At 40.7% G+C, this 16801-nt stretch overlaps 1 protein-coding gene across 5 annotated transcripts; it reads left to right on the top strand.

Moving 5' to 3' along the window:
- Nucleotides 1-157: 157 nt before the first annotated feature.
- On the top strand, nucleotides 158-16272 carry LOC119902225 (homer protein homolog 3). Of its 5 annotated transcripts, none has more exons than XM_038718263.1 (11): nucleotides 158-774; nucleotides 947-995; nucleotides 4593-4749; nucleotides 6618-6749; nucleotides 6914-7018; nucleotides 7803-7811; nucleotides 8288-8400; nucleotides 11529-11685; nucleotides 14192-14299; nucleotides 14426-14506; nucleotides 14654-16272. In XM_038718263.1, exons 2-11 carry the CDS (start codon nucleotides 973-975, stop codon nucleotides 14837-14839), a joined length of 1071 nt encoding a protein of 356 aa, XP_038574191.1. In that variant the 5' UTR covers nucleotides 158-774; nucleotides 947-972; the 3' UTR covers nucleotides 14840-16272. The 5 variants fall into 5 exon arrangements, with proteins under 5 accessions (XP_038574191.1, XP_038574190.1, XP_038574189.1 ...); XM_038718262.1 differs by having other exon boundaries at nucleotides 11514-11685; XM_038718261.1 differs by having other exon boundaries at nucleotides 8267-8400.
- Nucleotides 16273-16801: the final 529 nt, after the last annotated feature.

Raw genomic sequence — 16801 nt, 5'->3', positions numbered from 1 at the left:
AGACTGATTTCCTCATTATTACTATACAAAGGCTCTCTTAAATCTAGACAGGAGGGCAGGTCTGATGATAGGAAACATTTTATTACAGCTGTGGTTTGTCTCCTAAGAAAGTCTTTTTAGGTCACGACTTTTCCTTCGGGACAGTATTTCATTAAGCCTTTCAACTGGCAGCGCTGAGCAGACCTATAAGATCCAGTCTACTGTATGCACACATGCACGCTCGTTTGGCTGCAGGCAGGTTGACACAGTTTCCCTGCCTCATGCAGCTGTAGCGGGGTGCTCGGAGCCTGTAGAGCCAGCAGGTGGTACCCTACCGTCGGCTGTGTCCTGACTGCTGAACGCGAGCAGACGGCTGGATGAAGAGCAGAGAGCTCTGACCACCGGGACGAGGTTGGCAAGAGAAAAGCGCTGCTGCTGCTGCTTCTTCTTCTCTGGACGTAGATGGACACACGCCGGACCGCTGTCACTTCACTCACCGAGGTCAGCAGCTCTGCCTCATCCAGGTTTTGACTCTCCGGGCTCCGCAGAGGTTATCTGTGGACTCCGGTGGCCCGGACAGGACGGTACGGACACTCTGCGCGGCTGCATTAGGCTGTGCGTGGCGCCTTGCGGTTAAACCCCCTCCCCTCCCCCCTGGAGAATAAAGCAGGAGTAAAGCATCTGGTAGCTCAGACTGGAAAAAAAAAAGAAGAGACCAGGACAGCAACGGCAGCTTCAGCGTGGAATAATTGTTGGATACACCACAGACTCTCCGTGGGTTTATACCGACATGGGGTGAGTGCGGCCGGGCTTGTGTTGCCTAGATGATTTAATTGGGCTTAAAGTGAAATTGAGAGCAAAGAGTTTGTTGGTAAATCATCGCTTTTTCTTATCAAATTTGAACCGAGGACAAATACTTGTTGGGTTAATGGACGCACTGCTTCAACTCTCTGTCCTCTTTTTGTAGAAAAGAAGCCTCGGTCACCTTGTAAGATGTTTCCTCACCACAGAGAAAGGTAAGGACATGTTGAGCCCAAGGGTGAACATTTGTTCCTATATGACATTTTGATTTCTTGTACTCGTGACCCCTCCACATAAGTAAGTAAAACCCCTGTGCTGTTGATTTAAGAAAGAGGGAATGTCAGACTTAACTTGAAGTTAAATAATTATAAAATTGAGTTTAAAAATGATTGCAAGAACAGGGACACAGATCAGTTCTCTGAAGAAGCAATATTGAGGTTTCTTTTTCACCCTCCCACTAACAGGAATTATTTAATTAGGATGCTTTTATTGCAGTTGTAACTAAAACATTACATGTACAGAGAATCATAGCAGGCATTAGAGCATGAAACTGCTCGTTTCTTTACACTTTAATATGTGTGTAATAACAAAGAGAAATCAGATATTGCCATACAAAGTTTTCTTGCATAAGTTCACAAATGTTTAAAAATGTTAAACATCTGCGAATAATAGATTTAGAAAGATTAGACCTGAGGGAGACCGGTTAAACCCAGTAGCCTAAAGCAGATTGTGGATACTGTTGTAATTGTGGTAGGAATTAGTGGGGTCATTCATCCTGAGGTCCAGCCCCGACCTCCATCCAATCACTACCAGGCTTTGTTATGCTTACAGACCCCCATTAAGCCCTGTAGGCCTCATCCATCTGCTGAGGATGAAGGTCGAGTAGCTGAACATCCTCGGGAAGTGCGAGGGCAGACCAGTTAACAGAACACACACAGAGAGAAACATGCACTGTTTTGCACCAGCGGAGTGTGTCTCAACGACAGTTTTCACACACAGGAAGGAGCGAGTGTTGACAGATACACTCAAACTTGCAGCCAACGATACTCTGTTCAAAGTGTCTTGACTGTGTAACACGTAACGCCACCATAGGAGGTTGCATGTTTGACTCCTTGTTGGTCAGGGGTGAAGCTGAACACGTCAGATGTCACACATTTAACAGGAGAGCACAGACGCCAAGCCTCAGGCAAGGTCGGAGCTCTGCAGTAATGGGATAATTTTACAGTTGAGTGTGTGGAACCTTTTTCCACTGCCCTTTGGGACTGCTCGATGGAGCGAGAGACGCCTTAATGTGCATCTTATTTGTTGTTCAGCGTCACAGTTGTTGATCTCATTGGTTGTAATATGGGCCTGTATAAACACGTGAGGTCAAAGTTCATGTATGAAGCTGTGATTTCCAAGGCAACAATCAAACAATTAGTCAGTTGTTAGTTTGCATGTATTTTGATGATAAATTAATTGTTTAAGTTAATTTCCAAGCAAAAATGTAGAACATAACTAGTTTTAAGCTTCTCAATTGTGCAGACAGACAAGAGAAGCAATTTGAAAAGGTCATCTTGTGTTTTAGGAAATTGAAGGAGGTTTGCAAAGTCTGACAACATTTTGGGTCAGGGTTCAAAATATTTGAACTTTTTTTTTTTTAACTGGGGTTATGGAGTTTGAAAGATGATGGCATTCAACAGGCAGGGAAGGTCTTTATATTTGAAGCTTGACTCGTACTAGGGAGTACAAGTTAGGATATCTCGACCTCAGGGGATTTTCAAATTCAGCAGGGTTCATCCTTTCAGGATCATGAGCACTGAGATATTTCAGTCTGGATCAAAGTGGGGGACTGACCAATCGACCAACCCTCACTGCCATTCCTAGAGCCTCAGGGATAGCAGTGTTGCTGCAGAATAAATTGTTGACAAGGTCACAGATCAATGCCTGTGTAAAAGAAAATCAACAGCTGAAAAGACTGGACTAACTATCTTACTGTCTATCCCATCATACCAAATACATACCAGACATCCAGGAATGAGATGTTTACTGTGAACATCCCTCTGAAATGTCTTTAAATCATGGCAGAAATCATGGCATTATAAACCCAATGCTGATGGGTGTTTTTTGGTGCAGACAATACAGACATCATTGATTAGACTCTCAAAAATAAAAGACACGACAACTGGACAGCTACTGTTAACCACTCTTATCTTAGCTGGTCGTCTCCAGCTGATCAAAATGTTGCTTTAAAGAGGTGCCAAGTTTAAGTATGAAATGGTAAAAACCAGGACACATCTTCTATGCGGTATTGTAAATTGCAGGGGCTTTTCCCAATAGAACTGTAGTATGTTGGCCATTCATTGTACATTTATATCTGACCCCATTAGTGACACACAAATCCAGTAATGGTCTCTCTATGTGTTTCTCACTATAGGAGATGATGATAAAAAAGAAACATTATATGGACTTGTACATACACTTTGTTTCAAGGACTGACTATGAAAGTGTTGATAGGACAGGCATTTTGACGGCCGACCCACTCCAGCCTGATAATAACCCGCGCTGCAATTCTCCTACTCATCTCACAGTAATCCTCCCTGTTGTCAGTGGCTCTCCTGCTGCAGCCACTGATACCCTGATCCAAGGTCTGACTGGGACAAGACAGCAGCCTGCTTGAAGATGGGAGCTCTGGCTATCTATGGGTATAAATTCAACTGTCATGTGAGAAGAACCTAACCCTTCACACAGTGTAATTAACCATCTGATGCCAGTGAAGAAGATGCCAAGTTGACATACAATTAATTCGTCATGCCAAAACAAGGAAGCAGCAGAACTTAAAGCCACATAAACTATTTTAAAGGATAACACCTTTGTAATTCCATAAGGTAGGGTGTCTTGCGCGAGACGGATTAAAACAAGAATGATAGTGCCACCAGCAGGTCACCAGCAGGTCAACATGTGTATTCAGCCTACTTTGGTTTATGAACAAATGCCTACAAGCTAAATGACATTCCCAATTAGCCTCTGCTGTACTTTGTGGTTCAGTGCTAATTAGCAGAATGCTAAACGCTAAAATGCCAAAGTAAAGATGGTGAACACGGTTACCATACCTGGTGCTAATGCTAATATTAGCAATTACCACAAAGCCCTGCTGTATGAAAGTACAGCCTCACCGGGGCTAGCATGGCTGTAGACTCCTTTTTTCTTTCTTTTTGTCTTGTCTTGGCTGTGTCTTGTTTTTGCATTTGCATTGGTTTAAATAGGAATTTGTATCAAGTAGGAAACATACTGATTTGACAGCTACACTGTGGCTTCAGTGACTTTCAGAGTGAACATTTGTTGCATATTTAGACTTGACACATAGCTTTTAGTTTTATATTTTGTCATATGTAGCCTTCTCTGCTTTTTTTCTGTTAAAGTGGAGGAATACAACATGCTGTAAATGTACTGCCTGGACTTCCTTTGACACCAGCTGAAGAGGAACAAGGGAGTTAAAAAGAGAGGAAGACCTTTAGCAGTGTTGCTCTTCATACCACATGACAGTGGCAACCCCAACAACAGTACCGACTTTGTTGCTTTGATATATTTACCTCGTATCCAGGATACATTTCGGCAAATACTGGCAGGAGCAGAGCAGAGGGTGGAGGGTGATTTGAACAGAGCTGTATGGTAATGGGTATTACTGGAAGACGTTGAACTCTTGACTCACAGTTAAGATGACATTCAGTCACTTTTAAACCCTTGTTAAGAGACCTGAAGTCTGTGAAAGGGTTTGCACTTTGACATTTCCTTCTAGTATCTCATCATCTTCCCTGTGCTTCCTCCTCCAGGGAGCAGCCAATCTTCAGCGCCCGGGCCCATGTTTTCCAGATCGACCCGACAACCAAGAGGAACTGGATTCCCGCCAGCAAACATGCTGTCACCGTGTCCTTCTTCTACGACGCCAACCGTAATGTGTACCGCATCATTAGTGTTGGGGGGACCAAGGTGAGGGGGAGGTAAAGGGTAATAATGCTGATCATGTTGATGGTAGACAAAGACAGCTATTTCTGAGGGATTTTCTAAAAGTGGTGTTATTCTGTGTGACTGCAGTGAAGACGGTGGCCTTGGCATCAAAAAAGGCTATTCACTATTTGTAACAAAGCCACTGGCCAAACAAAACGGGACAAACAGCAGCATCGCATTAATTTTCCTCTTTACCAACCATCCTCCACAGAAAATCTGAAAGTTTAAGAAAATATGTAGTGAACTAAAACCAGAGTGGGTGTCAAAAACTCAGCAGCCAGAGCGTCTTTCTCACAGGAGTAAGAGGCCACATCCATCACTGGGGCGTGGGGGGTTTATCTGATCTCTTCTTAGCACCTCTGGTCTGACCCACATTCCTGCCTCCCAGTAGGCTATCCGGGGTGGCAGTTGGTCGGTCAGCAGCCCAATCCTGCCAGGACTGGTGTCTGGCTCCAGAATAATCTTCACTGCTGTTGCCACCGTCCAACATGTTATGTCAAACATGTCACTGCAGAAATGGAGGCTGTAGAGTTCATGTAATCATTTGTTGGAGGGAAAAGAAGGGCGAAAAAGCTTTCTCCTAAGCTGCCGTTGCCCCGCAATTCTGGGATTTTAAATCAGTTCCATTATTGTACGGCTGGAGATGACGTAAAAAGGTTTATAAATAGGTCCGCTCTAATATTTTTTTCTCTCCTGTGCTCAGGGGGAAAGAGGTGGCTTTGGCCATTTCTGACTGAGGTCACGAACCTGGTGGATGTGCTGCGTTTGTGAATCTTTGTTGATGTCCTTCTCTTTGACAGAAAAATGATTTGGCTCTGCTTTGAATTTACTTTGAATAATAAGAGCTTGTGATGTGGCAGAACTCTGTTTTTTCATCATGTTCAAAACAGTCATTTTCAATAGAACAAACATGTCTCAAGGGGAAAGTGCCTGAAAATAGGTGATTGCCAAGAATCCCAGTGGAAAGTTAATGCATTACAAATGTCACAGTAAGCACAGATGTTTTCCTGAGTTCTTCACTCGTCCAGCAAACACGTGAAACATGAAATTATCCAAGTGTTGACAAGGTTTATGTCAGTGCTAAATAAAATAAATAAAAATGACAGAAAAGCACTAATAAAAAAATTAATAATTGAATGACTCCAGAAGGAGTATTTTATATTTTAAAAAGGCAAATGTTCATACAAAATTATAAAAAAAAGTAAAACGGTTTAAAATTTTGGTTTATTTTAAATACATAAAATATTTTAGGTAATTCAATCAATACAACTTTTGTCTGATGAGAATCAGGAATTTTGATTTCACACCCTTTCATATGTTGAAATGGAAAAAAGTGGCAAATCGGAGCAGAGACAGGCATTTCGCCAATTTTACATATTATTGGGCTTGTAAAAGCAGTATGATGTCTTCTGTGGATCTGAAAGAGCTTTGTCATGTCTGAGAAAATAGCCCTTGTGATGATGCCATGGACTCTGACACTACAAACTGAAAGGTTTCTCACAAACTGGGGTTGTGGAGTTTGCAAGATGTGGGCATTTAGGAGGCAGGAAGGGTCTAACAAAAAGATGGTATTTGTTGCACTAGACTCCAGTGTTTTAAGGACTTGAGGATATTTTGGTTTCTGTTACTCTGTGTGTCCCCTAGGTTTAGTCCAATACTAAATCACTGGAGTACCCCTTGAACTACAATCTACAAACTAAATTAAATATTCCACAGTTCATATACTTATTTACAGTCATCTATTTATTTGAATTTGTGCGTTTATTCTATTCCTGCACAAGAATCAATATCAGCTGCCTCAAATTTCTGTCGCCTGAAGGGACGATCATCTGTTACCTCTGCATTTGCAGGCGATCATCAACTGCACCATCACACCCAGCATGACATTTACCAAGACGTCACAGAAGTTTGGTCAGTGGGCCGACAGCAGGGCCAACACTGTGTATGGTCTTGGTTTTGCTACAGAGCAGCAGCTGCATCAGGTAAACTTACCCAAAGTCAGCAGAGATTAAAGTGCTGATAAATACTTCAGGAAATATATTTATTAAAACTTCTTACTTGTTGTTCATTGCCGGAGGCTGATTAGTGCTCCATTATTAATGTTTCATTACCTGAAATTGTTTGTCACTTGTCCTATTTTGAAAAGTTTGCAGATAAGTTTAAGGAGGTGAAAGATGCAGCTCGTCTGGCACGAGAAAAGTCGCAGGATAAAGAACTGGCCAACACTGCACTTACCATCGCTGCTCCTCAGGTGAGCTCTATCCTTACAGAAAATAATACATGAAAGTGGAGCAAGCCTCTGCAGGTATCAGGCAGGTAGTGGAAATGTGAAAACTTTATCAGGATCCACAGAAATATCCAGTGATGCTTTTTTGGGGGTTGTTCTCTTCATTTTAGGATTGAAGAGAACACTGTGAGCACAGGCCAAGGTTAGATGAATGCACTTCTGTTACTTTGCAGCAGTTCAGCTATTAGACATGGCTGCTGTGATTAAATCAAAGGAAGGATAGAGAGAGGAAAGAAAGGCAAAAGAAAGATGAGCTGGGTCACCTGTCTCGGAGGAAAGAGAAAGTGAGGAAAACTAGGACGGTGGTAAAATTATCCCCGTGCCGCTCAGCGGTGCACTGCATCCGCATTTCCTGCCCACTGCTACAGAGAAGCCTCTGACTCAAACACTGTAATGATGAAAATGTAATCAGCTCATGACTTTTTTGATCAATAGAGAATAATTACCCATCAGTTACATCTGCTTGGTCATGGGGAACGTGCCCATTTCCTTTTAATTCTACGGCTGAATAGATTCCAACTGATGTCTCTCACTCCACGTCTTTAACGATTTAATGAACACTTTGGAGAAGCCAAAGCTCCAGAAAATTGCCACCTGCGTCAAATAATAGCACTTTATTCTTGCTAAGTAAAGCTGCATAACTGCTATGATATTTTTGAAAAGGTCATTATGTATACGGTGAGTGTTGTGATGACACGTTTGTTTGTTTGTTTGTTTTTTTTCTCTACCTAATGGATTTCCTCTGAAGTTCTCACAGGTGAGTCGGTCATTGTTGTTTTGTCCTCTGACTCCAGAGAACAGTGTTATTTAGCACCACACAATACATTATCTTTGGGAGTACTTTAAAGCACAAGAAATATTTGTGCAAAAATCTGTCTTTTCCTTTCTGTCTGTCCCTGAATTTCAAATGCATTTTAACCTGCTGTGATGGGCTGATAGCTCTTAATTTTGCAGACCAAAACAGACACCACAACTATCTCAATAATCCAACTCACATCACTACGAGTCCATCAAGACCTGAGACAGTAAACTGCTGCAAAGCTTTACTTTTTTTTTAAACTTTCTTTATTGGACTTTGATGTGAGTGGGATTGTTAAGATCTGAAAGTAGTGCTCATGAAAGAAGCCACCTCTCTCTTCTCTAAATAATCCATCTGGCATTGAGATGCTGTGTGTGTTATTCGGAGAGTCCATTTACTTATGTGTTCCTCAGGACCTCTCGGATGAACTCCAGTCTCCACCGGTGATGTGTGTGAATGGGCCTGAAGACAAGCTGTTCCGCAGCCAGAGCGCGGACATTACCCTGTCTTCTGAGAAGGAGCGCATTAAAAAGATGCTTTCTGAAGGGTAACTGAGTTGTGTGCGCACACAAAAACACACACACACACACACACACATCAAGAGAATGACAAACACATTCTTCAATCTCACCTTCTTTTCAAACAGTTAAATACTGTGATAAGAATCCCTTTGTGAAAGAATCTTCTTTCAATCTGGTGATTGTGCGTCTACCCAACTTCTGTCTGTTCTGCTGCACACAAAGTTCAAACGTGATGTGACAGATTTGAAACAAGATGAGAAACTCCAAAGTCAGCTGTCACTTTATCCGGAGCTCACAAACGTGTGCAGAGCTGAGCTTATAGGTTCCTTATTGACCATGAAAATGGTCATTTTGAGCTTTCAGCTACATTTTATGGCCTCAATTATTGGATGAAATTGAGCAAACTTTCAGTGAAAGCTCCAGAATCTGTTCAGTAAATGGACCGTGTGGTGTCCGAACAATAATGCTGCAATGATGTGTTGAGAAGAAATCCGCTTGACACTGTCCTTGATCATAAAAGTTTATTATATCAAGGAATTCAGCATCAATTACAAGCTCTGCAGCAGCTTGGAGAGTGACCCAGCCCGATAACCACTCTGTCTCTCTGTACATCAAACACAGCTTATATAGGACATGTTTAGGTATCTGCTAAATAAGGGTCCAGTCCCTTCATAAACACTAATCTCTACTCCTCCTAACACTGGGTCAGAGGTCAAATTCCATAGGAGGGTTCACTCTTTACACACCCATCAATCATTACTCCCCCTTAAGAGTTCACTGAGCCTCTATCCAGCTGCTAGAGTGTTATTTTAAACTTTAATGGTCAAATGCACATATGTTATACACCACAACCGTGAGCTGATTTTTTAAAACTACTTTAATTATTTTTTACAGTATAACATCATTAAAGGAATAGTTTGACATTTGTGGAAACATACTTATTCGCTTTCCTGCAGAGAGTTAGATGGGAAGAACGATGGCACTCTCATGTCTGTGTGATAAATATGAAGCTACAGCCAGCAGCTGGTTAGCATAGCTTAGCATAAAGACTGGGAACAGGGGGAAACAGCTAGCCTGGCTCTGTCCAAAGGGAACAAAATCCACCTACCAGGGTTTCTAATTAAGATGTTACATCTTGTTTGTTTAGTCAGTACGAGTGTAAAAGTGACAGGTTTGTGGATTTGGTTACCTTTGGATGGAACCTTTATGCAAGACTAAGGTAGGTGTCTCCTGGCTCCAGCTTCATATTGAACGGACAGAAAGTGATCTTGATCTCTCTCTCTGCAAAAAAAAAAGAAAATAATTGTGTTTCCCAAAATTTCAACTTATGCCTTTAAAAGACAGACAATACATTTAGATTAGTTCAGGCCATGCTGCCATGTCTTCACTAGCAGCTTAATTGTAAAGGTATTAAAGTATTTTGTCAGAATAATAAAGCCCTTTTGAGACATTTACAACATTATTGTTAGTAAGTCATTTAGTGATAGTCATACAGTCAGCTTAACAAACAAATGAATCATTTTCAGGAAGGTGTTGTTTTAACATTGCAGTAAAATATATATTTTGCACACAGTAATTCTAATCAGCTAAACTCCACGATACAGATTCCATTTAATCTAGTACTATTGATTGTACTTGCGCAGGTAATCCATTACCTTTTAACTCCCACCTTCGCTGCAGCGTCATCATGGTTTTCAGGTTAGATACAGTTTGACGTCATTCAATTTGTCAAGCTCTCCAGGAACTGAAGAGGCCATTACTGAGGCGTTGACTCATACAAAACATCAAATAAGGCTTGTAAACATCTCTTCATTCAGCCCTTTGAGCCTCACATAATGCTTTTATGTCCTACAGTCCAATTATTACGACAGAAAGCTGCTCCTCAATGGTTACCATGGTGAACTGTAACCATTGGACAACCTTGAGCTTTCTAGATGCAGAGGGACAGAGCAAAGGTGAAGGATCAGGGATGAAGCGAGAAGCTGACTGATCTTTTCTGCAGATTGCACCAAAACTGATTGAAATTGATAACATTTAATGATTTCATATGTCTGTTATATAATTTGTAGAATGAAGTGACATGTTAACTGGAGGCCTGTTTATACAATGAAATAGTCCCAAGTAAGATTCAGATTTAAAGCGCACAGCTTATGATGCTTTATGCTCACAATGTTTTATCTGGAACAAAGGTCAGCAGGATAGTAACAGGATAGTAAGTGAAATACTAAACAAACATCTTGTCTTCTTTGTTCCCTGATGCTTACAAATGAAATCAAATGTGATGATCCAGATTAGTTGGGGACGTGTCAGTGCTAAAATTTCCTTAAAAAGGTAGACCTTCACTGTCACATTCAGTCTTTTGACAAAAGACTTCAAACCCTCCAGGATTAGAGGATTACTGTCGGAACAGTTTGGTCTTGTTGTGTGCTCTCTGGGCATTTTAATAAGGACCTTCACACTGGGCTGTAGGTGGGCTGCAGTTCTTCGTGTATCCTTCTTAATGCTGTTATAGCGGCTTGCTGTTTGTATTAAACAGGCCAACAGTGTGTCCTCATGTTCCAACCTCTGGACAGCAGCAAATTGCGGTTGTTACTCCGCAGCCAGCTATAGTATTCAATTAACATTTACCTTGTATTGCAATCTTTTACACAAGTTTTAACAGATGGCTTTTAAAAAACAAGGCAGCCAAAGGCAATCATTTCAAACTTAGGCAGGCTTTCATTCCAGTCAAGCACTACATAAGTCCGTTTCACCAGTATTTGTTCTTAATGCTTTGTATGTAAAGGAATTCTAATCAGTGAAATCTATCATTGTATTGTTTGGTTGGAATAAAAACCTGCCTATCTTTAGTTTACAATGTCAAATTTGAACTACACATAAAAACTTTATCTAAAAAGCAATGTTGTATCTACTTTAGCAAGAGAACATGATAATAGTTATTCTTCTCTCTGAACGGTCTTTTCGATCTACTGTATTCTATTTAAAACAATTGTAAATGTTTTTTGTAGCACTTTCAGGACTTCTCATCTATGTTGGCTTAAAATATGTATAATATTTATGTGCCACATAAGCCATATTATCACAAGGCTTATATGTACAGTATTATATGCATCATATAAAATATATCACTGGTTTACAGTTCTGTGTCTTTCAGGTCTATTTGTGAGATGAACCTGGAAGCCGAGCTTTTTACTCTGCAGGACAGCAACTCCAAATTGGTAGCAGCGCTGCACGAGGCTAATGCAAATGTGGAGCAGTGGAAGAAACAGCTGGCAGCGTATCAGGAGGAGACAGACAGACTCAGAGACCAGGTGAGCCTCTGCTGTATTTAGTCTGACACTCGGGTACGGAGGTGCTAGGTATAATTTTCCCTGAACACTGAATCGGTCAGTTAGCTAGTACAGCTTCATGTCAGCCATCTCCAAAACAACAAGCAAACAATGACCCTGAAATTACTCAGAACAAAACATTTGAATGTCAAAATCGCAACATGGCAGTACTGGCACTTATTTTTTACCACTTCAAGCTCTAATGTTGCTGCCCTCACATCCTCCTCATACACGCCTACTTGTAATTTTAAAAGTAATTGATTGTATCTCATCACAAATTAAATTAGCTTTACTTTGAAATAACCGCATGGTTGCTTAATCCAGGTTTTGTATATGCTTGGCAGCTCAAAGGTAAACCTAAAAAGAGCTTGGTGTCATACATTCAATTAGGGTGGAGTAGTCAAGTAGTTAAATTTTTTTTTATGTCAGGTTAGTTCATTTTAACTTTGCAATCCTATATAACCTGTCCTGTAAACATAATTAAGGGTGCCTAAGTAACTGAGAATCAGATTTACAAATCCAAAACTATTACTTTAACATTTTTGATTGCTATTGATTAGTTTTGATTGATATCAAATGGTTTAGAAAGCCCAGGTCCACCGTTCAAATCGTGTTTTAGCCTTGTGATAGACGATAGACGGTTGGAAGTACCAACCCTCTTGCCCAGTGCATGCTGTCCTAGATAAGCGGTTTAGGGGAGTGGCTGGATGGTTGATGGGTGGATTAGCTGTTGCATGAAAAGCTTTGTGGGAAAGTTGACCTCAAAGCTGCCTATTTCATGTATAACAGACATATTTACAGTGCTCCTAATACCACCACACAACTAGTTAATGAGAAGTTAAATCAGGTAATTCATTAGTTGTCCTTTTGCCTTCTTGTGCAGCCACGTCCTTGTTCATTCTGTAGTAACCTGCAGGGCAGAAGATGATGGTTAAGGTCGAACCTAATTATCAATACTGGAGCGGTGGAGCTCTGTAACAGCACTGAGATTATTGCTGAAGGAAAGCCTTTGCCCAAACAAGGGCAAGGCATGGATGGTGGGACTCGTTGCACGTCTTTCTGCGCTCTGCAGGCGTTTTTCCTCCAAGGCTTTAATCAAGGAGTTCTCTGCAGGTTGAACCATAAGGGAGTTGGGTCTAAATGCACTGGGCCTCAAGAGGGTTTTACACGTAAATGACCTTTTAGGTCCCCCCCTCACTCATCAATAAAAGGTATTTTCGCATTTGCTGTTAGCTGATTCCTCGGGGAACGACCTCGCCTCAGGCTGACAATTACAAAACTCTCTGATTCAAAGCTTTAATGACTTTGATCCCTTTCCATTATAGTCCGGGTTTACAGTATTGATCACCGCTTTTTTATTCTCTACCAATCATCTGGTATTTAGAAGCAGTTTTGTTCCACATCAACAAATAAATCCATACAAGTAAGAGAACTCTGTCTTTGGACTGAGCTTGTTCCCTCTATCTGAGAAAGGGGACCAGGTGGCTGAAAATGGTTCATATCTCAGGGGTGGTGTGAGAGGGAGAGGGGTTTGTAGGACAGCAATATCCTACTTTCACTGCCCCAGTTAGGAAAAAATGAAAAATCACCAGAGGGAGCTGGCATCCACTCGTTTTTCCACTCGTGCTTTCTACCGCTCCTCATAGTCTCAACCATACATGTATAAGAAGCAAAGGATTTGATTCCTGGTCACCCAATAATGGTGACATGACTCACTCATTTGCCTGTTGATGAATCCTAATTGTAGATGACGTTGTAGCATGTTTTAACTTATAGTGACAGTTAAATATTAAGTTATGATGTCCCTCACCATGTTTTGTGTGTGTACACTAAGATCACTGACGCTGTCTTCAAGAAGCTTTAAAGTAATTACAGAACAAACGCATTTATAATAATTATGTGAATGGTTTGCACATATTTGTATGACACGCTATTATTTAGATGTATTAGACATGGATCTCCACACTGCAGCAGGCCACATACAATTTAACATTCAGCTAATTGATAGACCAAAAGATAGTTACAAAGTGCGTAACAAACACAAGAGCAACTTATAGAATTAATAAAACACAAATGAGAGTTAACAGAAAATTAGTCTTGACGTTTTTAAAAGTTCAGCTGGGATTGGATGATCTAATAGTGAGATGTAAACAATTACCAACTTTGGTGGCATATACAGCAAATGCTCTACCCCCCTCATACCGTTTCCCCAACACTTGGTTAGTTAGGCCTGAGAGACTTTTAGTTACTATATGGGCGTAATTCAGAAATGTACTTTGGGTGGGAGATGGGTGCTGACTTTAAAGTTTATACAAATGACATACATTTTTAAGAAAATTGAATGCTGTGGGGATGTGGGAGAGACCAAATGTCCACTTAAAGATTTTTGTGTGAAGTCATGTCCCACATGCTGAACATGAACATTTAAATCTGTCTGTGTGTCTGTGTGTGTGTGTGTGTGTGTGTGTGTGTGTGTGCGCGATGGAAGGTGGCTGAATTAGAAGCCCATGGAGGCCAAGGCCCCAGTGATCTGCTGAAGGATGAGCTGACCCAGTCCCTTGAGGAGCTAGAGTCCCTGCTGAAGGCCAAAGATGAGGTTGGTACTTATTGTTCCCATTTTATCATCAGCTGGAGTCAGAGGTGGGAAGCTGCAATGTTCATCACAGGTGCTGATGAACAATTCAGCTACTCATACTCAAGTGAAGCTTTCACTCTCCTCCAGGAAATCCACATTTTGCAAAGCAAGAAAGCAGAGTACCACGAGATGGAGCACGAGAGGGATGAGGCCATCCACAGATTACGGGTAGGCGTGAGTTATTACGGAACAGTGATCTGCTTTGATAAATGAAGTAGTTATAGTGAAATAATCAGTGGTTGAATTTACAGAAGCATTAGGTTTTCTTTAAATTTCCCCCTCTTGTCGCCTTCCTTTGCCTCCTCTTCTCTGTAGGAGATTGAGATGCGTAATTCAGATCTGGAGCGACGCATCCAGAACTCAGAGCAGAACCTGAATAACTCTCTGGAGGAACGGGATCGCATGGACTCTGAAATCCAGAGGGCCATCGAAATTCTGGACATCAAGATCTTTGACCTTAATGACCTTCGCCAGAGCCTGGTTAAACTCATCGACAAATAAGAGGGGAATGGAACAGATGTGACATTTTGTCGCGGCAAGTGCAGCAAGGTGGAGTGAACAAAACAAGATGGAGCTGGTCCCTGTCTTCTTCAAACACAAGAACCACCTCGGCCGCAGTGAGGTTGCTCCATGTCTGTGTTTGCAGCAGTGGCTGTGCTGTACTCAACAATATTCTGTAGGTGTTGGCCCTAAGCAGCACCATACACGCGGTTTCACTTGTCCAGTGTAATGTAACGCTTCATGTGGCTTTCAAGGGTAACATTCAATGCAATAAACCAACCTTAAGGTAAGTGCTTCACAGTGCTAGAGATTTAGTATTGAGAATTGGTGCTTGTAGTTTTTCATAAGTATGAACAAACTGGCGATGCAGTGTCAAAATGATAAGAGGCCTTGTTTTGTTTTGTTTTGTTTTTTCAACTGACAGGTGATAATTCTTTACAACAAAGGGAGTCCATGCAAACAGGGAAAGGGGCAGTGTATTCAGTGGACAGTGAATGTAAATAAAAAAGTGCACAAGACAAAATTACTTTTAAGAGATTAGCCTATTTAACAGCCCGCATACAACATCATTATTATTGAATTACCAGTTAAAGTTTTACATGCACAGATGTAAGTGCGTATGGTCTCGTAGTTACCCACACATAATGTAGCAGCTGTAAAGTGTAAAGTGAAGGACAGAGTGTTTCTAGTTGGTGCTTTTCCACAGGAATAAGCAATGACATATATTCAAGGTCAGTAAAACAGTATGCTAATAGAGTTTTATATTTGTTTAAGGCATGAACACACTACTTCACCTTAAACATTAGATCTGAATATTGACACCAAAGATCAAATGTTAAGTCATTGATAAGGTCTGTCAGCAGCTTGTCTATTATCACATCTTCACTTGAGCTCGTACGAAACCTTTAAATCTAAGATAAGTTAACGTAATCCATAAGTACATTTTATTAGATAAGATACATTAATTGATTACATTTAGGATGAATAAGTATTTTCCACATGATATAAATCAATAATGCTACAGTCATTAAGTAAACAATAGAAATTTAAGTTGTCAGTATTACAGATAAGTTTAACTGGCGTTTCCCAGTCTTAATAATCGCCTTGCGCAACATCTCTTAACAAACCACTGACTTAGTAACTTATTGATGATAGATGCATTCAAGGAAATGAGAAACATTTTCTGCCTTCTGTCATTTTTCAGCACGTTACCTTTAGCTGTGGACGATATGCCATACGCCTTCACAGAGTCTTTTATCACACAGACTGTATTGTTCAACATAGTCTATAATGCTGTGTTTGTTTTCTTTTTTCAAGCCTTATTGTTCTATTTTAAGGATGGTTGTTGATAAATCATGCCAGGTACATGTCTCAGACTTTGAGCTGACATGACGGTTTGGGAATAAAAGCAAAGGATACAGTCACTAATGCTATGTACTTGTTTCTTGTTTTTATTAACTTTATTTGTAACATAGTATAAATCCACATGTTTCAGTAAGTTAATAAGTTTGATTTATATGAACCTTTACAATCAAGGAACATTCAAGAGTGATTCATTGACCAAACTACAAAATCCAAATTTTAAAGCCCATACTCTGATACTACTTCAGTCCAATTATTGCCTTTGTTTTATTTCTTTGTCACTTTCTTTGCCACTTAACCCTTACCCCAAATTGTTCCAGTGAGGAATGCTCAGAAAACCTGCTGAAACACAGGAGCTATTAAAGTCCAGGGCCTGTATTCATAAAGATTCTAAGAATCCTCTCAGAAAACTTTTACGTAGGAGTCTTAGTTTAAGAGCGATCAGGGACTGATCTGAGAGCAACTCTGAGCAAGGAAAAGACAAAAACTTTCATCTTAGTGAGGAGGCGGGGTTGACCCTGTTGCTACGTAAGACACAATCTTTTGAAGACTGTGATTGGTTGGTTGTCCAAGAAGGAAAAAAAGAGTGATTTTAAGTAT

This window comes from Micropterus salmoides, unplaced genomic scaffold, assembly GCF_014851395.1.
Source record: "Micropterus salmoides isolate LMB-PRFRI ecotype aquatic unplaced genomic scaffold, ASM1485139v1 Ms_hic_scaffold_14, whole genome shotgun sequence".
Taxonomy (NCBI): Eukaryota; Metazoa; Chordata; class Actinopteri; order Centrarchiformes; family Centrarchidae; genus Micropterus; species Micropterus salmoides.
The sequence above is the reverse complement of the archived record's forward strand: the minus strand, read 5'-3'. Positions and strand labels throughout refer to the sequence as shown.

What these genes read in the sequence shown, in the direction of transcription:
- LOC119902225 (XM_038718258.1), top strand. Translation starts at nt 973, where the DNA reads ATGTTTCCTCACCACAGAGAAAG. An exon ending in TTTCCTCACCACAGAGAAAG is followed by an intron (nt 996 to 4,592) that starts GTAAGGACATGT and finishes TTCCTCCTCCAG; the next exon opens with GGAGCAGCCAATCTTCAGCG. An exon ending in TTAGTGTTGGGGGGACCAAG is followed by an intron (nt 4,750 to 6,617) that starts GTGAGGGGGAGG and finishes CTGCATTTGCAG; the next exon opens with GCGATCATCAACTGCACCAT.